This window comes from Schistocerca nitens, chromosome 5 (assembly GCF_023898315.1).
Source record: "Schistocerca nitens isolate TAMUIC-IGC-003100 chromosome 5, iqSchNite1.1, whole genome shotgun sequence".
Taxonomy (NCBI): domain Eukaryota; kingdom Metazoa; phylum Arthropoda; class Insecta; order Orthoptera; family Acrididae; genus Schistocerca; species Schistocerca nitens.
Genome location: NC_064618.1, coordinates 654,586,473 through 654,612,245, shown reverse-complemented (window position 1 = coordinate 654,612,245; position 25,773 = coordinate 654,586,473). Strand labels below are relative to the sequence as shown.

General features: G+C 39.1%; 1 protein-coding gene across 1 annotated transcript in view; it reads left to right on the top strand.

Moving 5' to 3' along the window:
• Window positions 1-23,810, top strand: part of LOC126260640 (uncharacterized) — a 564,809-nt gene extending 540,999 nt beyond the window's left edge. The window contains exons 14-15 of the mRNA XM_049957978.1: window positions 3,063-3,168; window positions 23,450-23,810. Coding sequence (XP_049813935.1) covers window positions 3,063-3,164 — 102 coding nt within the window. The 3' untranslated portion in view covers window positions 3,165-3,168; window positions 23,450-23,810. The remainder of the gene's footprint in view (window positions 1-3,062; window positions 3,169-23,449) is intronic.
• Window positions 23,811-25,773: the final 1,963 nt, after the last annotated feature.

Sequence of the window (25,773 nt, the reverse complement as noted above, 5' to 3'; positions counted from 1 at the left end):
TCATTGCTATGTGTTTCGTCTGGTGCAGGCTTTGGAAGGACTACTGCGAATGGGCATGCTCTCGTATGCCATGTCAGCTTGCCGAAGCTTGGAGGCACACCCACGCACCCGTGGGCACCTTCCCCAATGCAACAAGTCAATTTGTGCACATCCATGTGGATCTCATTGGCCTGCTCTCTCCTTCTCTTAAGGCAAGTGGTATCTTATAAGTATAGTGGACTGCTTCACTCATTGGCTGCGGCAACACCCATCATGGATGTCACTGCCGAGACTGTTGCCACCACATTCATTGACACCTGGGTGGCATGCTTTGGATGTCCCAGTAATGTGACAACTGACCACAGCTGCCAGTTTCACTGTGCATTGTTCATGCATGTCGCCAGACAGTGTCATCTTATTACACAGGACAACACGCTACCATCTGGCGTCAAATGGCATGGTTGAACGGCTCCACAGGACTCTGGAAGCTGCCCTAACTTGCCATGACACCTCATGGACAGAGGCACTCCCACTGGTGCTGCTCGGCCTTCAAGTAATGCCAAAGGAGGAGATCGATGTGGCACCTGCCGATCTCGTTTATGGACAGCCTCTGACAAGCCTGGGTGATTTTGTAGAAGTATCACCTCCACATGATGCCATGGCACCCATTCTGGCAAAATGCCTGTGCACTCAAATGGCTGGCCTCTGAGAGCACAAGCCGATGCAGCACGACACAGGGAAGGTATTTGTGCACACCAACCTACTGCGCTGCATGCGGGTGATGTTGCGTACTGACGCAGTACAGTCACCCCTCTAGCTGCCCTGCTCTGGACCACACCATGTGATCGACCAATGGAAAAAATGCTGGACATTGAGTACAACATGAAGCAGTCTACAGTCTCAACCAACCATGTCAAGCCAGCTTACAACTTGCCTGCTCCAGCAGCCACACACTTTTTAGACCTGGAGGAAGATCTGACAGCAGACAACACTATTTCCACCAGCAGTCAGACAGATCCCGCACCTGTAGCCACTGGTGATGCACAGCAGCAGCCTGCTGTCATTGCGGTACCACATACACCTCCCAACACACCACCCAGGTAGCCAGTGCTGCCGCCTGGACCACACCCAACATAGGTGCACTGGTCACCCCCACCACAGCCACCAGCGGACTATATCACATGCACCAGCCACCGCCTCTGATTCAAATGTTTGTGCTGTAGAGACCCCATCTCCAGCTGAACACACCTTCAGCCGGTAGCTCCAGTTGAGCTCTAGACAATGCCTCCTCTGTCTGTCACAGCTCCTGGACCTTTGTTTGCACCCCTGTGCTTCCACTGCATTGGATGTTGAGGGCAGAGTGGCATTTGTGCCAGCTACTGTATTTGCGTTGTCATTGAGCTCCGCACATCACCCACACTGCCACCGGACTTGTCCTTAGCAGCTCTAGGACCTGCATTCAAGTCGTGAAGACACCATACTCATGTATACTCTCTGGGCTTCCATTGTCTTGAACGTTGAGGCTGGATCAAGAAATGCACTGTGCTCCTGCAACTGAGTCAGTTGATGAACTTGCGGAACATGCAAGTGTGAACACATGGACTTGTCATTCTTGATGTCACTCTGAACAATTTAAAAAGTGAAAGTTGTGCTACTGTAGTGCATTAACTGTAGCACTAGTGAACACTCTGGATCATTATTAAGACATCTTCCCAGCTGACTTGCAGCCACGTGCGTACACTGCACTTTGCTACAGAAGGTTCCTAGCCAGTGCATGCTGCCGGCACTATCACTAGCTGACCATGTGAGGACAAGCCCAACAACACCAGTCTGGCGTGCTGACATTATGGCCACCACCCTTTAACTGCTGAGCGACCGACCACAGCCACGCCCACACTGTCATCATGCAGTGTGCGAACTTAAACAAATGGGTGCCACAGATTGATCGCCATATTTTTTCGTGGCTATGGAGCTCTGACCTCCGGGAGAAGAGCAGAGCTGCAGCACAGCTGACACAACCAAATGGTGCCAGGTATTCGCACAGCCCAAGCATGCAGCTTTCCTGTTACACCAAATTTTGGCAATGGTGCATCATGCACAGGCCCACATGGGACAAAGGAGGCAGGCAGTGTGAGCTGGTCAAAGCGATGCAACTCATGTCTCCAACCTTTATCACCATCTCTGATCTTTCTCACCATAAACCACGAGGGTCAAGTTAACGTGATTCCCCACAAACATGTCTGTGAAATCTTGCACATTTGCTCATTTCACAACGTGCATCCATTCATTTTGTAGAGCTTTTTCTCCCACCCATGAAAGTCATGACGATCCACAGGTCATGCCAAAAACTGAACTTTTGGAGACGCAGCCTTTGTCTTGCATGGTCTACATGGTCGTGCCACGGCTCATCACCAGAGTGTATACCCTCCAGGATCGGTGATTGAACCATACTGCCAGTGCAATGAATCTGTATGTATGGACTTTAATGATAAACGTTGTTTGTACTATCTTTTAAGGTATGGAAAAACAAATGTGAGTCACCAACAAAAATGACCCTCAACATTTCCCATCACAAAGCCTCTCCCTAGATCATAGTGCTTGGATGCGGCAATAGAACCAGTTCACTGTATGTTTATGACTGTAAGCAGTGACAACCATGTCCACACTTCATTATATATTTGAATAGAGCTTTTTAATAGTGCTAACAATAATGCTGCCTTTACACAAAAGGCATCGTTTGAATTTTGTTGTTGTGTTTTGGGTTGCATAATAGCACAAATTGTCATAATTATTTTGAAAATTAGTGACTTCTGTCTTCGTAGTATCTCAAAATTGTTAACATCTTTGTTGGTCATGGAACAAACTGACAATTCCAAAAATTTCGTGTATTTTTTTCTACTTTTAATTGTGTCCATCAGCAGTACTTTCAGTTTCACCTCCTGAAAGTAATCATTTGCCAGACATTCTGTCTCCTTGTAGTTGTTAAATTTTCTCAGGAGACTTCTCAATTTCATACAACTTGACTCTTTGTGTATTAAAACTAAATCCACAGATTTTCATGTGATGGTGTGGTGTTATTTCAGAACCAGCAAGTGTGTGATGTACAGGTGTGGGACAGACCATGGCTGCCTAAACGTGAAGTTACACAAGTAAATTGCATTCCAATAAATTCAAGGCGGAAATAGAGAGGTGAGTGAAGTGTTCTGAACAACGAATTATGAAACTTTTTTAGGCAGTTATGTTATCTAGTAGCAGTGAGTATAAGAGGTTTGTTCTTTGCCTCACAATGTTTACCTATTTACTGAAGTATAAGATGATCTTGAATACGAGGTGACCCCCCTCTCCTCCCCACCCCCTTTTTGAGAGGCTCGTTGAGAAAATTTATTTTTTACTTATTCTGACTAATCAAAATTACAATCTGTTTTACTGATGTAAAGTATCTGCCAAAAAGTTAACATATACCTATTCTAAACTTGTGCCATGTATTGCCTGTATTTTGAAAATACTACAAGAAATAAAATAAACAAAAAAGACTGGTTTAGGTTAATTTTCGGGCTGTTTTGTTTTCTACTCTATTTTGCTTACTAACCCTGTAGTCCATGGTATCATAATCATCATCACCACCATCATCATGAGCCTAATAGCACAGCTGTGAAATTTATATTTTCGTTCTCACAAATATTTGGCTGCTTGTTCCAAATATGTTGCTATTTCTGTGGTTGTCATTACAGTGGGACCTGAAAGTACAGCTGCTTTTTTTTTCTGAATATATATCAGATTTCATTTCTATACTGACATGAGAATATTACAATGTCTCTTCCATCCAAACATATCAACAGCCTGCTGCTCTCTCATTGGCTGTGTACAACCAGCTGACACACTCCCTTTCATTCCCGTCATATGTCATGGTGAGCATCAACAGCATTGTAGCAAGAAGTGCGTAAGTACACCTGTGGCCCCTGTCTAGACTTTTACCATCCTCTGCATAAATGGATACTGTTGTCGGGCATTTGTCCAATTTTAAAGTCAGTTCAATTCAGACTACAAGTAGATTCAGGCAAACTGCAGTTTAAATGTGGTAGATGTTCATAAAAAGCCAAAGCAGGTTGTATAGATTCTCATGGTTGGCAACATGAGGAAATTTGCTGCTCCCTCATCAGTCACCTCACGACAATCATCAAAGCTCACAGCTGAGCTGGTGTCACTGTTCCCCTTCCAATCCTTGCTCAGCTTGAGCAACTGTGAAAAAAGACTGCAATATCTTCTAGAGAGCAGGTCATGTGTAAGAGCACCAACTATTATATGAAAGAAAGATTGCAATTACAATTCCGTCCCGTTCCAAAACTTCTGCTCATCCCACGATCTATAGTGACATCTGTTGTTACTATCCCCACGACGGGTTGTGCCACTGTAATTTATTCTAGCGATAACAATTACAGTCAGTTTAATATGATTGAATTCCTTTGTTAGATATTTCATTTTGGATTAATTTTTCTTCTTGTTTCAACTGGATGTCACAATCATCTTCTAAAGGTGATTAAAAGCTGGTAACACTTTTATCCTGTATTCTAATACACAAACAGTGACCAAATATCTAATTTGTAACCTACTTAGTAAACCATTACAGTCTCCCATAACCAAATCAAATACTGGTCTGGTTTCATAATCAATTAATGTTTTTTGAAGGACAACATTTCTGTTTTTGAATGTAACCTTTACTTAAAAATCAGCATTAATGTTTGTATACCTTGACCAAACATGTTTTACTATGTTTATTGCAAACCTGTTCAAATACAATACAAGTTTGTAAGATGACAGAATTTAATGCTATTTCCTTCTGTGTTTCACAAAATCATCAAATTTTAATCCAAGCAATAGGCTGTTGCAGTGGCCAGTCATAGGTTATTGCATATCTCTTGCACTAGTGTCACGTGAGTCAGCGTCAAACAATCGCTCGAGCAATGTCGATACTGTATCAAATGCTTCAACATATCGGGAAAACTTAAGCCTTTTGCAATGCAAATATAATTTGAGGAGCCTTGCCCTCCCATTATCAAACGTTATCAGAGCACCTTTGTAAATCCTTTTGTCATTTGATCATGCATATTTTAGTTAATGGTGTGCAGTACCGTACATTTGTTGGTAACACTGACAATGAAATGATAGTAAAGTTTTGAAGTGCCATTAAATTTGAAATTTTAGCTATTGCATAAGTAACAGGTGCAGCTGACCTTAAAATAGGTGCAGCTGTGGAAATGTTTACAGTAATCAGGTGTCAAGTAATGGTAACAGATGTCATTCCAAGGACAACAAAGCCAAGTACTGTGGCATAGCTTGGTAACCCTGCACTGAGCGAGATGAGCAAGTTTTGTGCTCTTGTAAAATAAGTTATTTAGATTATAATAACAGTTAGTTTGGTACAGATTGCTCAGTAAATGTGAGTACATGTAGGAGTATATTTTTTTTAATCTTATTATTAAATATTTCATTTTCTTCACTTATTATCACAAAAACCACGAACAGACAGTAAAGTCAGGTTATTGTAAAACTTTTATTTTTTCTTCTCCACAGCAGACGTAGAGAATCTCATATACGAACTAGCAGTTTGTCTATATACAGTTGTGTATAGGCTAAATGTTTGTAAATGAATTTTCTTGTTTGACTTATTCTTACTAAAGTATTATTTTCACTGTAAGTGAAAGGTGCCTGACTTGCTGTAGAATTGTTAGTTCTGGGATTTGGGGTGATGGGTGCTGTAGTTTTTTTTCCCCACTGGGATGACTGTAGTGCCATGGGACAACAATCAATTGACAACCAATGTACAGTATGTTGTCTACATAATTCAGACACACTACCCAGTGAAATACATAAGACAACTGTCCATGTGAAATATGTTTACCTACTCACAAAGAGCTCTTCTTATGGGGCAGCCGCAACTGTAGAAGTCCATTTTAAAAAGTGAAGAAACCACTGGACAGTTGCATCATCCACAATTCTTCATTACGTACACAGTGTTTTCAGAACACTTAAAAGTTCCATTATCTTGTGTAAAAAATAGAATCACTTAATCATCTGAGGTCATCCTCATCCCAAAATCGTCATGAAACCAAAGGTTCCGTGTGAAGAGAGTAAAAGGAAACTTTTGGTGTTCCACAGCTGGTCATTTACCCAATAAAAAAGAGTGGATTAAGCCACTGACCTGCAGTTTCTCATTTTTCAAATTTACCTACCCAATAGTCTAATAGATATATGTACAATATGTAGTTGTAAAACATATTTCTTACAAACAAATTAAAATATAAACCCATATGTACCAAGAAGTATCTTGCTTCTTTCTGCCATTTTCTCTTTAGATATATTTAATTTCATGTGGATGCAAGACAGCACTTTCAGCATTGCAAAGAGAATCAGAAAGATCTGACAATATTACGAGAGATGTTTCATAGACAATGCACACTAATTTCTTGTTTACTTACAGGTTTATTTTTTTATTTTCTGTTTATTTATTTTTTAATTATCTCTTCACAGTCCTTCAAAATGATCTCCCTGCTTCTCTATGACTGAATCTCAACATCTCAGAAGCTTTTATTATTTCATCCATAAAGCCACTTCTGTTCACCTGTTGAATAGTTCAGGTAATGGTAGTAGAAAGTGCTTCCAGCGAAAGATAATTATGTCGGTGCATACATTTTTTCAACTGTGGGAACATTGAAGTCTGGTGGACTTGTATTCAGGTTTTGGGGAAGATGTGGTGACACTTCCGATCCATATTCAAGCAGTTTTTAGTCTACAACATTGCCGATATGTGGGTAAGCATTGTCATAGAGAATGAGTGGCTCAGCCTTGAGCAACTTGAGGTTGGGTTTTGTGCAGTTTTCTGTGCACATTTTGTATGAAGTTACAATAACACACTGCTGTCAGACTTGTTCCACATGGGACTCTATTTGTTATGATGATTCCTTGGTGATAGTAACCAAAAATAATCATTTGCTTGAGCGTGTTGAAATTTTTTTGACATGGAGAATTAAGCCCTCCACTCATTGGACTGTGATTTCAATGCCAGTTGAAGTCTGTAACTCATGTTTCATCTATAGCGACAATTCAACACAAGAATCCTTGATCTTCATGGTCAAATCGTTGTTTGAGCAAGATTGCAATGTCCAGGCATTTCTGCTTCTCTTCAGCAGTCAACCAATATGGAACTTATCCCGCAGAAATTCTTCTCTACTTGAAATCATTTGTCAGAATATAGAATACTGATGTTGGGGGAATTCCCATGGCTTCAGGAAGTTCCTCACAAACCATACAACATTAATGAACACATTTTATTTCTTTCAAATTTCAGTTATTAACTATAGTGATCAGATTTTTCTCTATGAAACATTATTAGTGCAGGTGTTCAGGCTAGCACCCGCAGCTACACTGGCAAAGTTGATTGCTGTATTGTAGCACAATAAAAGTTCACCTTTACATGAAATTGTGATGGTTCACAATTAATTAGCCCACTGAAGGTTATTTACTCTTCAGTAGTTAATTTAAGTGAGTCCATTAACTGATTTATTAAGTTTAACTATAAATCACTCATATGAAAATTACCTTTCACAGTACTTGTTCACACCACAGTCCAATTACACTATTAATTAATTTAGGTTACAGAATCTTCTTGAAAGCAATTAAACATTAGAGTTCAATTAAACACTGGCGTTTGCTGGTGCATTTAATTTTTGCATATAGAGTGTACATAATTGTGACGTGAGTCAACAACGAGATCACATCTGACATAGATGTTATTTGTTAGCTCTCAAATTGTGAACTGTCAGTTTTTGGTGATGTCCAACAGCTCATGCATGGGTGAAAGAACAGACTGTTACTTTGAAAAGTACATAATGCTTTAAAATTTGACTAGGTTGGAATTTACTATTTTTGATGAACTATTAGAACTAAGGTGATTTATGCTTTTATAAAATGTTACTAGTCAGAAATCTATAAAATTACAGCAAACTACTGTCTTTATCCAATTTGAGTCCCCTTCTTTATATGTATAAGTGTGATCGCAAATTACATGGAATTATTAATTAATGAGTTAATCAGTGCTGTATATAATTTTATATAGATAAGTTAAGGTAACAGAGTATGTGGTCAAAGTGCAGAATTTAACAGTGCTTCTCATGAAAATATGCAATGAAAAAGAGGCTGCTCATGAACTTCAAAGTTCAGTAATTTAAAATCCATTACTGAAAAGTGGGAATGCTTAACTTTTGATTGGTGTAGATCACTTTTCCAAACTATGTTGATTAGCTCATGAAGTTTTGCATGTAGCAAAGTATATTGCAGTCAGTTATAAATTTTAATTATGAGAGTTGTAATGACAACTAATTACACCAATGGAATCAGAGCAGCAAAAATAATAATCTGAATAATAAATTCCATTGAAATCCGGTCTAAAGAAGAACTTCAGATTTTCATGCAGGTGTTACTCGCCAACAGTTAAATATATTGAAAATAAGATAATAATTAGAAATAATTGTTTATTTATGGGAGAAGGAAAACATAATAAACAGGAAAAATCCACTTGTCGTGGCACCTCACAGCTCCAACCCCTTCTTCTCTCATACACTTTCATCCATGTCAGTTTTCTCTACTAATTTTGATACACATTGTATACAAATCTTGCACTTGGTTGTCCCTGGCACCCCTCTTGGCTTGGCGCCCTAAATGGTTCCTACAAATTGTGATATGTGCTGTATAGAAATCTTATAGCTGTGGTGCCTCTGACACCCCACTCAGCTTGGTGCCCCAAATGGCATCTTGTCTCACTTGTGCCTTAAACTGGTTCTGAATCTGCCCCGTCTTTGTTGCAGCTGTCATAATTCTTACTCTCTACTCTTCTTCCTAAATTCCCTTCATACACATCTAGGTTTGCCACAATTCTGACAAACTACTTTTGATGAAGTGTTCCCCAGGTGTCCTTCTCTAATACCTTCCTCCTTCTCCTCCTCCTCCTCTTCCTTCCCGTACTTCCTCCACCTCCTGCCCCCCATCTAAATCTCTACTCTCCCAATCTCTTGCTCTTACAGATTGGCTATCCCTGTGCATATCCACAAATTCCACAGCCTGGCTCTCCAGAACTACCTAGTCTAATTGAGCCAACATCTTGCAGACCTGACAAAATACTGCTCTCTGACTATTCTCAGGGCTTAGCCACTGTAAAATATGGCTTACTACTTGCTCCTTGGTGTATGGAGGTTTCAATGCCACCACTTTCCTTCTGACTTGCTGTACACAGTTTATTAATATTCACAGCCAGACTGATGATCAAGTAGCCCCTGCAGGCCTTTCCAAGTATTATTTTCCTCTTTGGTGTGCTATACTTCATCATTTACATTATTCTTCACATTTACCTCAACTGATCTTAAAGCATTTAAATCACCCAGTTCCATGGTCTGAGCTCTATTCTGAAACCTATCATAAAATACAAAAATTCAGCTATATGACCCACTGAATTCAATGATGAATGACAACACTGTTTCAAAAAATCCTGTGGTTCTGCAACTTTGTGAACAGAGTATCAATGATTGTTTACCCAGCCTCTCTATTATGAACACTCGAATTAACTTCACTACCGAAGTTATTCATTTTTCTATTATGGGTCTGAAACCATTCATTAATAGTGTTGCTATAGGTTTCTAAAAATTGTTCCTGATTCTTGTCCACGTCCACTAGGTCACTCATTCTGTCGACATAGTGATCCAAATGGGTCTGAAATCTTCATATTTGACAGAGTATCCTCACATTCCAACAGATCTAATATTTCTTTAAATGTGTCATGAATTAAGACAACAGTCAGATTTATCTCACTGGACTCAGTAATCTGTTGAACAACCTGCAAATAACTATTGTTGCATACTTGTTCCATAGCTCCTGGACAGTACCTTTAGGATCTACCTGTCTCCTCCATAATTCATACATTATTTCCCCTCTTCTCAGGAAAGTTTGATCCCTTACATTGCTAGGCATACTCAAAAATGCCTCAAAGATAAAGTCCTCAGGTTCTTCAAAGATGATGAATTTTCTCAGCTGTACCCAGGCAAAAATAATTACATAGCAGTAAGAGTGGACAGTGAAAAAGGTCATAAGCAGAAATGTGTCCTACTTTGTAACATGAAAGAAATGTTCATAGCCTACTGTAAGCATATGACAGTGAATTGGGGTCCCCAAAATTTTGTGAACTGAGGCCAAAGTGATGTATTGCAGTTGATCCTGCTGGTACACACTCAGTGTATTTATGCGTGATACATTGAAATGCCAAACTGATGTTAGCTTCAACACCTATCAAGAATGAGGACTACAAGAAACTAATCTAGAATACTGTGTGCTGTTTGGAATCAAAAGATGGCATGGTGCAACACCATGAACAGTGTCCTGGAAAATCTGATTTGGAACCCTTTGTGATTTACTTTGGTGGTAAGGCACTACAGAATATCAGTTCCTGTATTATTAGTGCCTTCATCATGATACCACTGCAGTTCATGCATTCATAATGAGTCTGATTAAATATTTGAGGATAACAATAGGAGACATCAAGTACATTCACTACTTTAGTGATGGATATGCTGCCCAATACAAAAATTTTATCAATTTATGCCTCAATGAAAAGGACTTTGGTACCTCTGCTGACTGAAATTTCTTTGGAATCAGTTGTACAAAATCTCCTTGTGATGGAACTGGAGGAGAAGTTAGAAAGGCAGCTCATGTTAGCTCACAGAGACCTTTGGATAACCGAATATTCATGCCTCTTGATAAGTTCTCCAAATATTTCAGGCATCATCTTTTTTATGTTACGCATAAAGAAACTGAACAAATTTTGTTTGATCAGAAAAGAAGGTTTGCTAAAAGTCACACAATTTCTGGGACAAGGGAAAATCGCCAGTGCAAGCCCATTGGCCTAATCAAAAACAGCAATCAGAGTTTCCAATAATGCTGTAGGAGTCACAGTTGAAGCATTTCAAGCAGATGAAAAAATTACAGCTGTTTCAACTACAACATTAGAATGTGGGCAATACGTAGCTTCTATGTACAACAATTCTTGGTGGGTCAGAAATGTGTGAAGTTTCATGACAACAAAAAGATTGCTCAGTTAGCATTATACATGCACATGGCTGTGGTGCTCCAATGTTATTGAGTGATGATGTAACATTTGCTCGGGATCTACTATTCCCTATTATTGATTTGCTTGCCAGATCATTTCTTCACATTTGCCAATACCTCTAGGTTGGACTTTGTGTCTCAAACTGCTGCACTTATTGCTGGAAATCAAGAATACAATCCACTGTTCAAATTCTTTAAATAAATATGACACTTCTATAAATAATGTGATGTATATTGCATTCTCCTTTTACAATGACAGTCCATAACAAATGCTTGTTACTTGGAATGCCACAAATACGTCAGTAAGGACAATGTCAATAAACTGACAGTTCCAGATACCAGGATCAAATTAAATTTGATAGATAAGTTTTCTCTCATTCTTGTGACTTTGCTGCAATTGTCATGGCCATTCTTCTTCCATAACATGCACCATATCTGCAAGGCAGGACCCAACAACATGGAATAAACTGCCCAAAGCGTAGTTACTGCAAAACATAGAAAACATTGCTGTCGTCAACCAGCTTGCAGATACGATGCATCTCTTAACTCCGGAATACATATACATAAAGAAAACAAACTTCTCATTACTATATTGTACTACATTTATTACTTAAATAAAACTTTTATGGTGGGCATCACCATTCATCAGTTCAGCTGATCCCGTGCAATACATCACTACACCAATTGATACGTTACACTTCATGATCCTGCCCCATATTCAGCTGGCCATCTAGTAATGACACTTCTGGATTCCTGAACAACAAACATTTGAAATCATAAAAGGACTATCAACAATATCAGGAAGTCAAGACATTTACTTAGAATTAGGAAACAGTATCAGCAGTTTATTCAGTTTGAAGTGGAAAAGAATTATTATTCCTGTTGCACAGTTTGTTTGACATTCTAACTTTGTGGAGTTTCATTTGGTTTATTGCTGATTAATGCTTGAAGTTTATTTTTACATAACTAAATTTTTATTTTTATGAACACAAAAGCAGCATTCACTGATTTTTACTTTCTGTTTACTAACTAATGTCAAATTCCAGCATATAGACCATGTGTGAAAGGTAATAACTTTGAAACATGTTTTCAGCCATAACTGGGCATGACCCAAAAGTTGAACTATATACCTTGTGAAGTTTAACGAATACTCTTTCTAGACACAGCAAGATAAAAAGATAAAAAACATACCCTGACATACGGGCCCTCCAAATCTACCCAAAATTTGGCTACTTAAAATTTTCTGTCAAATTTGCAGGAGGATACATCTGAATAGATAAGGACAGAGGCTATTGTACAAAGACCTCAAGAAGACAACATGGCTGCGTATCATATTACCAATTCTTGGCTGAATCCATCCCGAAAATTACAATTTATGGCTCATCACAGATGTGCTAAGTTACACAATGAATTTTCTTCTACCTTTGAAGAATTACAGCTATCACCAAACTTATTTGAAAATCAAATCAGTAATATATTCTTATCAGACACAAGTATGCAGAAATAGGGGCTTTCATAATAGTTATCCAAAATGGGTACTTGGGCGTCCACATAGCAGTGCAAATTTGGGACCACTATCTAAACTTTGTACATATGTGTACACAATACTTTGTTGAACTTGCTCAAAAACATTCATTGGATTTTGAATGGCCAGGCAGCAATCATGTCAGGCTGCTCCACTTGACATAGAATGACCAAAAGCTATATAGCTAGAATAACTTTTTTTTTCCTTTATGCTTCAAATGGGTTCAGCAATTGTAATATTATCAAGCACACATCAATAAGAAAGTCTTTAAAACAGGTGCACTGTGCCACTACATTATATCAACTGAAGACACAGTGGTTGTGGGCTCAGCTGGCACTATGGATTAGGCACACACACACACACACACACACACACACACACAGAGAGAGAGAGAGAGAGAGAGAGAGAGAGAGAGAGAGAGAGAGAGCATGCTTTATTTGAATCACAAACTGTTTGTGACAAGTAAAACAAATAAGTTTCCTGCACACTGTGGTGATCAACACACATAATTTGAGTACAAGCTCCAAACACATCATGATTCTATTTTTGCCTGCCTTGTGATCATTAATTACAGGGAAGTAATTAGTTGTATGTAAATCTACAGTGACATTGACACCAATCCTCTTCCCCCTCAAAAATGCAATATTACTGTCTAAGTATTATATCCCAGTACACAACACTCACTGGTAAACAAATATTTACCATTAGACTGTGAAAAGTTTTTTGAGATGCCCAAATGCTGTAGTTGTGATGAATGGTGAAAACTGTTCTGAAAGACTGATAGCTTCAGGTGTCCAGTCATCTCCCCATTCAGACCTGTGAGAGAGAATGTTGCCGTCATAAAAACAAGTGCACGTTATTCAAGCAACTCTGCGTACATTGTGCAGAGGATGGCACACAGTTTAGCAACGTTGCAGATTTGGGCACCAATATTGAGATGAAAGCAACTGCAATGTCCATTCAGAGTTGCACAGTTTCACAGCTGCATCTGTTAGCAAGACTGTCTAACTGTGTAGCCAATGATGTGGCATGTGCTTTCCTCAGGCAGTTGTGGTGATGTTTCCAAATCTTCCTGGTCAGTAACATTACTGTTTGCGATCAGTGCCATGCTTGTTCTCACTTTTTTCTCTTTGTTTGCTATTCAGATTTTATTCAAACACAGTTGGTGATTCTGCGCTTCACATTTTACTACCTCTAGGTTTGTCCTTTCAGACATGTGTATGATTAACATTATCTGCTTGGTCCTTCAGCCACTAGCCATTTATTAGATAAACTGCCTTGTGGCACTCCCCCCATCCAAGTAGTGCATTATAGAAGTGACAACGAGGCTGTCTCTCATGGGCTAAGTATCTCATCACAAAGTACGAATAATTTCTGAGTTTTGGCAGTGTAAAATAATGCAGAAGGAACAGATATAGTGGAGACAACTACAGCAGAAACAGATGCAGGAGATTATCAAACATTGTGGAGCAGATCTGAAACTTGAGCAGTCTGCAGGTCGAACATCTGTGGGGCAACCTTCGCCCAGGTCAATGATCAGTCTTATGCATCCTGGAGAGTAGATGTGCGTGGCCTAACCCATAAATTAAAATTCTAGTGTACAAATTGCAGTGTCTCATACGCAGATTCTTAAATTTGAGGTGTAGTTGCCACCTAAACACAAGACCTCACCTTAAGCACAATCACAATTATTGCCAACTTGTTTGAGGTGTCAGAAGCAGCTCAAAATGCTCTTTCCAATAGCTGGCACATAGTTCAGTTCTCTGCCACATGCTGATATTTCCTGAGCTGATACTCAAGACGTGCGTCCTGTGCAAGGAAATGTTTCTTGTTTCCAAGCAGATTTCAATGGATGTAGTAAGAAAATGCTACCTAGTCAGGCATCTTGATGTATATCATGGAGTGTTCCCCCTCTGTATTAGATTCACCCCCAATGATGCTTACTTAAGCCATTGCCCAGACTGTTGGATATGCCACAAGTGTCTCCAGTGGCTGCATCTTTTCGATACATATTATGCCCGTCACAAACAAGGTGACAGGGCAGGAAAACAGTACTGTGTGCCGATGCACCAGTGTTCACCAATAACTGTGGGCAGCAGAACATGACCAAGCATCAATGTTCACTTTAACTCCAGTCCTGGCAGAACCTGCCCACATTCCTAATAAATTCCCGATTGAGTTGTGCATCAGTGATGTTTATATTTCATTCGACATGGATGCCAGGGCAGTAATTTGTCTGATTAATCAGGAAACCTAGCAGGATTTAGGATCCCCTGCACTGCAGTGGCAGACTGTTTTATAAAATTGCCTATTAGCTTCTGGGAGATTCCATGGTGACTCTTGTTACATTCTGAAATCAGTTTTATTATGTTAACTTTTTATCAGTTTATAAATGCATATTTTCTTTTGTAAATCATTGTTAAAAATTGTGTTATTCAGGCAAAGTTCTTGAAGTGTTATTTAAGCAGGGAAGAGCAGTAAAATTAAAGAATAAGAATATAATTTAAGTCATGACTCATGTTACAAATTTGGGACATCCTATTCCTAATGTGAACTGTATGGATCTGGTTTTTATCACAAAAAATGCATATTAGGTTGGCTTTCAAATGACAGAGTTACAGATTTCTAAAAATATTTATACCTTGTGAAATAGTGTAATACACTGAAAAAGGTGCGTGACTCCGTATTACGTGACTCTTGTTACTTGCTACTGCTTGTTGGAAGAAGTTTTTTCCAGCAAACACAGAAATGCAAATATGACGTTATGTGCCAAATAAGATAAACTTAACATTAACATTACACTTTTCAAACAATATGAAAAATTACAGGAGCATGACATCTGGGAAAATGAACTGTAAATTCAATTAAAAGTCAGAGAACTGAAAATATCCTCCTGCATTGACAACATCAAGTAGATTAATTTTCTTTGTAATTTAATCAATTTTACAGGCCATTTCCAATCATGACCAGCATGCTCCATTGCACTGGTTAGGTAAGAATTTCCAAAAGCTGCACATACTTCTCCAGCAGTGAATTTACTATCATGTTCTAGTTTCCAATTCTCACACTTTCTATAATTTCTTCAGTATGTTGGTTTGCAGCAGCAAAATTCTTTGGAAGCAGGAGATACGTTTGTAGTAATCCTTTATATTTGTTTTTAAGTTGTGAGGCCGGTCCATCTCACCAGATTGAAACTACCTTCACATTTTCAGGTACAGTTGACAGTACCTTGGTAATGTAAGCAATTGCAGTACTTGAGCCATGGCTTTATCCAGGGCACCATGCGACTTACACAATGACAAACCTGCTTTGCTAGGCTGCTGATTTTGTAACTTACGTTACCTATGTTTTCTAACTCCCACCCTATTTTTAGCTCTTCTTTCTTCTAATAACAGTCATTGCCTATGTTGACTCAGCTGTAGAACCTTTTGTTTCTGCTTCTGCTGGCTTTTTATAGATTCTTCCAGATGCTTCTTCTTAAATTCTTCATATTTTTCTTCACTCTTTAACTTTTCCCTCGTCCTACACTGTCTTTCTGCTGCTGCTAAAGGCATTCTCTTCTTCTAACCTTACAATAGTACAACTGTAGCTCAGATTACGTGACTCACGTTACACATTTAGTTTTCTGTTTTTACAATATTGGTGGAAATTGGGAAATTTTTAGTAGTGATTTTAGTTACACATTCACACTAAGAAGTAAATTACTGATCAAGATAAAGTTATCTCTAATATCTTTCTTGGTATAAAAACTTAATTAGATGAAAGTGACTCATGTTACTTGAAAGTTCGTGCTGTTGTGTTATATTATTTATCCTAACCTATAATTTACCTACTTCAATTTTATACTCTTTGTGCAATACATTAGGGTATGTAACAGTAATATAAATAATGATATGCTAATTCTTACCTGCCAGTTAGTTGAAATGAAGGTCCAAAATCTCCAATAATTCACACTCTCATCATATGAAAAACATATGGCATTATAAAAATGGCTACAAATAATGGAGGGAAAGCAATAATGGGCCACAAACCATTGTTGCCATACACCAAAAACTCCAGACTTTTCAAAAAATATATAGAAGGTACCAAATTTTAAACTTTTAAGTATTGTAAGTGTGACCTACATTACATGGAATATCCCTTCTGTCTCTGGGTCTTTGGTTGACATATGTTTGATGATTTTTCTGGTGTTTTGCCAGCACAAGTGGCTGGCACTGCCAAAGTTCCAACATGCTTTGCTGATGGTGGACTGGAGTCGAGCTCACAGGTGCAGCTTATATACAGGGTGTCTCACCTAACTCTGCCACCTCAAATATCTCTGGAGCAACAATAGATATTCAAAAATGGTATTCACCAGCAGGGATTTAGGAAACCAAATACAATGCGAAATTTTAAAACGTAAACAAATACTATTTTCAACACAAACTTGTGTATTTTTAAATGGACACCTCCTGTTGTTTCATATGCAATCAATCGCATGAAAAATGACAAAAATAGTGGCATTGGTTGCACCACAATACGTCAATTACATCCCGAGAAAAGCAAAGATGACTCTTGAAATAAATGAAACGCGCAGATAGGGGGCATCTTGAGACTCAAGCATGCACCCTACGCTGCCTGTGTCAGGGGCTCACACAATGGGAAGGTATGAACAATCCACAAAACCAAGCAAACCAATGCAAAGTTACATTTTTCATATTGTAAATGTATTTTTAATCTAGCTAAATGACAACTAGAGCTACACTTTAATTCACTTTGCTAAACACATTTACTAGTGCCTTGTCACCCACAGGAACTGTATTGTTCTGCATTACATACAGCTTAGAAAATACATCCACATCTTGACCAATGAGACTGTGTCATGTCAACATATATTAGAAGTGCCCTCTGTTTGCATCAATACACGTTTGCAGATGGGTAACGAGAGAGTGTTGCATGGATTGCAGATTTTCTACAGATATTGCCATTACATGCCTCAGTAATACAATGTTGCATATCCTCTACTGTCATTGGGGGTTCTCGATACACTCTGTCTCTCACTGTGCCCCAGAGAAAGAAGTCTAATGATGTCAAGTCAGGGGACTGCCTACACAGTACCTCCTTGGATGATCCACCTAATTGGATATGTCGCATCTAGAATGTCTCTGGCAACATTTGCACTGTGTGCAGAGCATCCATCTTGTTGAAACCACAGTGATAGACAATTTTCCAATCCTAGATCGTCTATGAGGAGTGCTAGTGTGTGTTGAAGAAATGATGCATATCACTGTCTATTCAATGTTCACGGTAAAACTAGGGACCTACAATACAGTTCGCAATGACCCACACCAAAAATTGACACTCCACTGTCATTGATGAGCAACTTGGCGAATCCAGTGGGGATTTTGAATGGACCAGTAGTGCATGTTCCGCAGATTCACATTACCATGATTTGTAAATGAAGCCTAATCCATAAACAATGTATTGCTTCTGAATACCGGAGTGCCTTGAAAATGCTGAAGTGAAAAATGACAGAATGCAATGTGGGATTCAAAGTCAGTTCTGTACAGTTCTTGGTGCAATGAGATATGGAACGGATGAAACTGATACTGATGCAAGATTCTGCACACACTACTGTGGCTTATTTCTACACCTCGAGCAATTTTTCATACACCCACCTGAGGATTGTGCGCTACACCAGCCATAACAGCAAATCCATTTCCATTGGCAGTCACTGGCGTTGGACGTCAACATTTTGTGGGAACCCAGCTTCCTGTTTACATGAGTGTCTTGCAGATGTTGCCAATGGTTCGACACTGCAGATGTTGCCAATGGTTCGACACAATTGACACTGCTGATCTGGCTAGCATTCAGCATACAGTGTCACAGTTGCGGTTGCATTTCTGTGACATTTGCCATAAGTTAAAATAATATCTAGTTTTTCTTCATTACTGAAGGCCTACATATAGACTAGATGACGGCAAATGTAACAAGCCACAAGAAAACACATTGTAAGAGGTGGACAGGTTCAAGTAAGGTACAGCTCATGAAGGGGCTAAACTATTACCCTTTAGGTGTGCCATCAATGAAATATGGGCCAATGCTGTGTTGTCATACATTACCACACCATACATTAACACTCCACTGACATAGTACATCAATCACATCACAATTATTGGCAGCTTGAGTCTCAGGACGTGCGCTAGCTGTGCATTTCATTTATTTCAAGTGTCAACTTAGCTTCAGAATTTCTCAGGATGTAACTGACGTATTGCAATGCAACCAATGCCATTATGTTTGTGATTTTTCATGCTATTGATTGCATACAAAATAATAGGGGGTGTCCATTTAAAAATACACAAGTTTGTGTTAAAAATAGTATTTGTTTACTTTTTAAAATTTCACATAGTATTTGGTTTCCTAAGCCCCTGCCATACATTCATGCTGGTGGAAACCATTTTTGAATATCTATTGTTGTTCCAGAGATATTTGAGGAAGCAGAGTTAGGTGAGACACTCTGTATATGGCACACCAGTGTCCAAGAGCTTTTCTGTGGTAATTACTGCAGAGGTTCTCCCCTTGCTACCTGCAACGATCATTTGCTGCAACATGGGAATTCAGCATCTGTTCAACTTGAGGCTTTCTTCTTGCTTGTTGAAATTATTGTCATGTTTGTGTATTTCTACATCTTCCCTGAATAAGCAGGTGTGACAACTCTTTTCTACACCAAGAACTTCTATGTTCACAAATTTTACTATGTGGTTGGTCTTCCACAGAGTGTGCTCTGCCACGACTGATTTTTCATCCTGGCCCAACCAGCAATGCCACTCACGTTCAGTGATTCTAGTGTTGACTTATCATCCAGTCATTCCAACATAGACTTTTCCACCTTTACATGGTATGGAGTATATTCCTGACATTGCAAGTGGCTTTCTTTTCTCCTTTGCTGATCTAAGACACTCTCTGATCTTCTTGGATAAGGAAAATGTGACCATCATAATGAAAACTGCAGATTACAAGCCGAATAACCAGGACCTATTAGATGCAATATGCACCAAAAACTAAGTGCAGATCTGACGTAGTGGATCTGCACTTAGTTCTCAGCAGACAAAAAGAGGACCCTCCAGGACACAGAAGACTAACACCTCAGCTGTATGGATTATCAAAGATCCGTAAGAATAATGTTCCATTAAGAATGACTGTTAGTGCTACTGGTTCACCAATGTATAAACTTCCAAAACACTTGTCCTCTTTACTCCAGTTGCATGTTTGAGAGACTGATACATACAGGGCTATTACAAATGATTGAAGCGATTTCATAAATTCACTGTAGCTCCATTCATTGACATATGGTCACAACATACTACAGATACATAGAAAAACTCATAAAGTTTTGTTCGGCTGAAGCCGCACTTCAAGTTTCTGCCACCAGAGCGCTTGAGAGCGCAGTGAGACAAAATGGCGACAGGAGCCGAGAAAGTGTATGTCGTGCTTGAAATGCACTCACATCAGTCAATCATAACAGTGCAGCGACACTTCAGGACGAAGTTCAACAAGGATCCACCAACTGCTAACCCCATTCGGCGATGGTATGCACAATTTAAAGCTTCTGGATGCCTCTGTAAGGGGGAATCAACAGGTCGGCCTGCAGTGAGCGAAGAAACGGTTGAACGCGTGCGGGCAAGTTTCACGCGTAGCCCACAGAAGTCGACGAATAAAGCAAGCAGGGAGCTAAACATACCACAGCTGATGGTTTGGAATATCTTACGGAAAAGGCTAAAGCAGAAGCCTTACCATTTACAATTGCTACAAGCCCTGACACCCGATGACAAAGTCAAACGCTTTGAATTTTCGGCGCGGTTGCAACAGCTCATGGAAGAGGATGCGTTCAGTGCGAAACTTGTTTTCAGTGATGAAGCAACATTTTTTCTCAATGGCGAAGTGAACAGACACAATGTGCAAATGTGGGCGGTAGAGAATCCTCACGCATTCGTGCAGCAAATTCACAATTCACCAAAAGTTAACGTGTATTGTGTAATCTCACGGTTTAAAGTTTACGGCCCCTTTTTCTTCTGTGAAAAAAACGTTACAGGACACGTGTATCTGGACATGCTGGAAAATTGGTTCATGCCACAACTGGAGACTGACAGCGCCGACTTCATCTTTCAACAGGATGGTGCTCCACCGCACTTCCATCATGATGTTCGGCATTTCTTAAACTGGAGATTGGAAAACCGATGGATCGGTCATGGTGGAGATCATGATCAGCAATTCATGTCATGGCCTCCACGCTCTCCCGACTTAACCCCATGTGATTTCTTTCCGTGGGGTTATGTGAAAGATTCAGTGTTTAAACCTCCTCTACCAAGAAACGTGCCAGAACTGCGAGCTCGCATCAACGATGCTTTCGAACTCATTGATGGGGACATGCTGCGCCGAGTGTGGGAGGAACTTGATTATCGGCTTGACGTCTGCTGAATCACTAAAGGGGCACATATCGATCATTTATGAATGCCTAAAAAAACTTTTTGAGTTTTTGTATGTGTGTGCAAAGCATTGTGAAAATATCTCAAATAATAAAGTTACTGTAGAGCTGTGAAATCGCTTCAATCATTTGTAATAACCCTGTACATAAAGGACTTGGGACATTTCACTGAGAAGCTGAAGAAACTAGAACTTGCAAGAAATGACATTCTGGTCAGCTCTGATTTGTTTGCTTACTGAAGTGGTAATCCGTGGTTCTGTGGAGTAATTGGTTCCATTTCCTGGCAAGACAATACCAAGCTCTTCCAAACATGTATCACCATGGCATTACTACCAACTGTGGCAGCAGTTGATGACTGAACCAGCACAGGTCTGGCAACTCATGGAATTTTAGTCACTTTCTCTGATGCTACAATCACTGACAGTCTCAGTGCCTCAGCAGCAACTACAGCCTCAACTGAAGTAGACAGCAAATGAATAAGATGCCAAAGGGATAGAAAATTTGGAAATTGAGATACTGTTGGAGCCACTGCCAGGGCACAATGCTCCCCATTGCCCCAGTAACTGAAACATAGGTCTGGTCGCTTCCAACCCCATTAAAGTGGAGAAGAATTTAGTATCTTCACTGCATTTGGACATTGATATACAGATGGATGTACCAGCATTTGCTCTCCAGAGATTTATGATGTCATGGCCACACACGGGTGTGTTAACAAGACTTTTGGGTGGCATAGACCACTAGAAAAGTGCTGGCTCATTCATCGGCCAGTCGTGTTGATGTATCCAAAGCTTTTTAGTTGCTGATATTACTATTTGCACACAGTAACATGCTTGTTCTCAGTTATTTCTCTTGGTTTGCTATTCAGATTTTGTTTGTATATTGTTAATGATTCTGAGCTTCATGCTGGAATTCCTCTTGTGTGTTCTCTTTTATTTGTGTAAGATTGGCTGCCATCCACTCAGCTGTTTCAGCCACTTGCAGTTTTCCAGAGAAACTATGGCACTCCCCGCCTGTGGGTACCACATTGGAAAACATAATGAACCTGTATCATTGTACCCCTTTTCTATTCTTTTCGCTGTTGGTTCTCGGAGAGAGAAATCGTCAGTACCTTTCTGTGTGGTCCAGAATTTCTCTAATAATGCAATTATGAGAAGGTTTTGTAAGAAATGTCTTAGGTGCATGAATTACTCTTCCTTACAATCCTTCCAATAAATCAGATTGGCATTTGCCTTCCCAGTAGCTATATCTGTGTGTTCATTCCACATGAAATCTTTGCATACAAACTTGTAGATACTTGTGTATCATGACTGATCACCTATTGTGCAATGAAATGTCATTAATACAGATACTTTCATCTATTTCTGTGCATTACATTACATTTTGGCACTGAGGGTAGGCTAACAGTCTTCACATCAGGCAGTGATCATCTGAATGTGTCACTGCATTTTGTAGTAAGTTGCTAATTATGCCACCAGTCTAACAGAAATACAGAAATACATCAGTTATCTGCAAGATCATTTACATATATTGTGGACAGTAGCGCCAGGGGTGGCCTCATTAGACTATCTTGAACATAACAGATGTTACTTTTGCTTCTGTCTGTCTTCGTAAGAACAATGTACTGAGGTATGTTCGTGTTGATCTAATCATGTGTCTGTTCAGATATTTCACACGCACATACACAGTTCCACCATATATTCCCTGCAGACCTCTAAGAGCCATGCATTTACTGTGCATTTGCTCTAACATGAGAACTAACCCCTCCAAATGCATATGAAATTCCAGTTCGTTACATAATTCAAACCACTATGCAGATATGCTATTAAACTTTTTCCAGGATTTGAATCCTTAATGTCAAGCACAGACTGACTGCAGACCTTTTGATTATTCTACTGCCTGCCAAACAGAATTACCAAATTACACCTTTTTCCTAAGAATTGATAATGCATTAATTTATCATATAAGTTAATGATCCATTATACTGCACACAATAGTGTTGCCACACAAACCTAAAATTATTGTACGTTAAGGTCAAGAATATAGAAGTTAAAACAGTTGTCTCCTCTTTATGTCCAAAGAAAATGAAAAATTTGTTTGTGGTTAGTGAGCAGTTTTATTACACATTTATCTTTACTCTTTTTCTAGCATTTAGAAGGTCTCATGCAGTTCCAACTTTATTATTTTAGTCATAGCTGTTATTTTTCAGCAGTTATAGTATAAATTTATGTATAGAATTCAGTTGTCAGTTGCAAATAATTTTCAACAAATGACTGAATTCTACTCTGGAATACCATCTTTGTAAAAATGTGAAAAACTTTATTTTTGTTTTCCAGGAATTCTGCTGAAGTCACATCAATTTCCTTCATAGCTACTGATCTTAAAGAACACTGATTTTGATAACTTCCAGAATAGACATCATATATTCATACTTCACACGAAAACAGACAAACTCTTTAAATCAGGGCCCATTGCTAAAGTTGATGAAACATAGGTATAGAGAAATGGCATGATGTGGCTAATCTACGCTTAAATCTAGAGCATGAAAAGATCCATATACTGTGAAGAAGGATGGATAAATTAATAAAAAAATTAAAAGCACTTTGTAACTTGTTCTTTATATATTATAAAAAATTCAAGTAGATTAATGTAAAAGATAGAAAAGAAATAATAAAGGAAGTTTTAAATTACAATGTATGTACAAACGTTTTAATGAAATAAATTTCCTTGTTGCTTCCATTCAATGTTTTTTGCATGTAATTTTATTTCACAAAATAAAGAATGAAAACTCTTCCATCAAGACATCTGCCAGCAAGTGTTAATCCTACACATTACTGAAAACTGATATCTTGTTTCCAGTATATGCAGTGTGTACTGTCAAATTTTACACACAATCATATATTTACACTTGCCCTTTTCTGTACTATACTCCTTACATTGAGAGAAGAGCTCTGACAGCTGGCAGTACTCTTGCTGCTATTCGACATGGACGGGCAGCGAGCCAGCGGCAGGGAGAACAGGGTGACAGACCTTCCCGTCCTGCCCTTCGGCAACACTTGCGCTCCTTCAGAACCTAACAATGCCACATGATTCATTGCAGCATTCCTGTAGGGGCAGCATTCGGCTGACTGATGTCTTCCTTGATGGAGTATTTTTTTTCTTATGTGCTACCAGTGTTTGTCACCTTACACAAACACACACATGAATATTTTCTTTGATGATGTTGCAGCCATTTGGCTGCAATAATTTTTATTTTATTGTTATGCAGTTCAGCTTTCACTGTATTTCATACCAGTCTGATATCTTTTGACATATAAATAAGTTACTGGGCTTGAAAATGGCCTATGGCCAAACTCTGGATCATATAATCAATAAAATAAAAATTATTGCCATCAAATGGTGGTAACATATTTTAAAAAAATGACCATGAATATGGTTCCACACAATCAAATTTTCAACATTAACAAGGTAAAGCAAACTGCACAAATGTTACATGTAAAATTTTTCGCTTACACACACTGCAAGAAACTCATAGAAGTAGCAGAATGCACATGTATACACACAAACCTGAATGTAGCATGTGGTGGAACTGACTGAAAGCAGCAGTTGCCCAGCACTACGGCAACACTGGGCATTGCCACGGTAACATAAACAAAAGATCATGATCTGATTGGCTGTTGTGGATGCACGAAGCACATGCGCCACAGCTGTGTCAGCTGTCAGAGCTCTTCTGCTGCTGTATGGAGTATAGACATCACCTGCAGCGGCATGAGAATAGGACGGCAATGCAGAATTTACTTATCATATTGGTGCAGGAAGTAAAATTATGAAGCTGCCAAAAACTGTTTACAGTAGCGCAGAGTTTGAAGTCCAAAGGCAACCATTCGTTATCATACTGGAGTAGACCACAAATTGTCCTTGCTTATAATTCCTATTCTTTATGTCTAGGTAACCATACAGGTAAAGAAAGTTAATGTTTTGATACACTGTTGCGGGCATTTCCCACTTTTAGAGAATAAGAATTGTTAACAGGTTTCATGTAGTGAAGGACAGTAAAGCCATCCTCACACTCTGAAAAGTGATTTGGACATGATTTCTATCATGGTTGTTGAGTGCTCAGAAATGCAGTTTGCAGCCACAAAATTCTGCAATGAGAGTTGCCAGCTACACAGATTATTCTAATGAAAATTGATGCACTAGGAATGAACTAAATTATGATTTTCAAAAGATGTGCTAAGAAAACCCCTAAGAATATTGTTGAGGTGTCACTAGCTTCAAAGGTGCTTGAACGTTGAGAAAGTCTTTAAAAATATTCTATTTTCTTCTAGACAAAGTATCACTGATAAAATCTTTGAAAAAGCAAACAAAGATTTGAACATCTGAGAAGAATTAAAATATTATACCAACGTTAGTTCTTCACCCTGACAAACCAGCTGCAGGTCCTGCTGCTGCTGCTGCTGCTTCTGTGCCAACAGTACTCATCAGGCTTTAACTGGTTTCATGCAGCTATCCACCCTAGTTTCTCTTGGGAACATCCCCTTGTATCTGTTGTTTGTTGTTGTTGTGGTCTTCAGTCCTGAGACTGGTTTGATGCAGCTCTCCACGCTACTCTATCCTGCGCAAGCTTCTTCATCTCCCAGCACCTACTGCAACCTACATT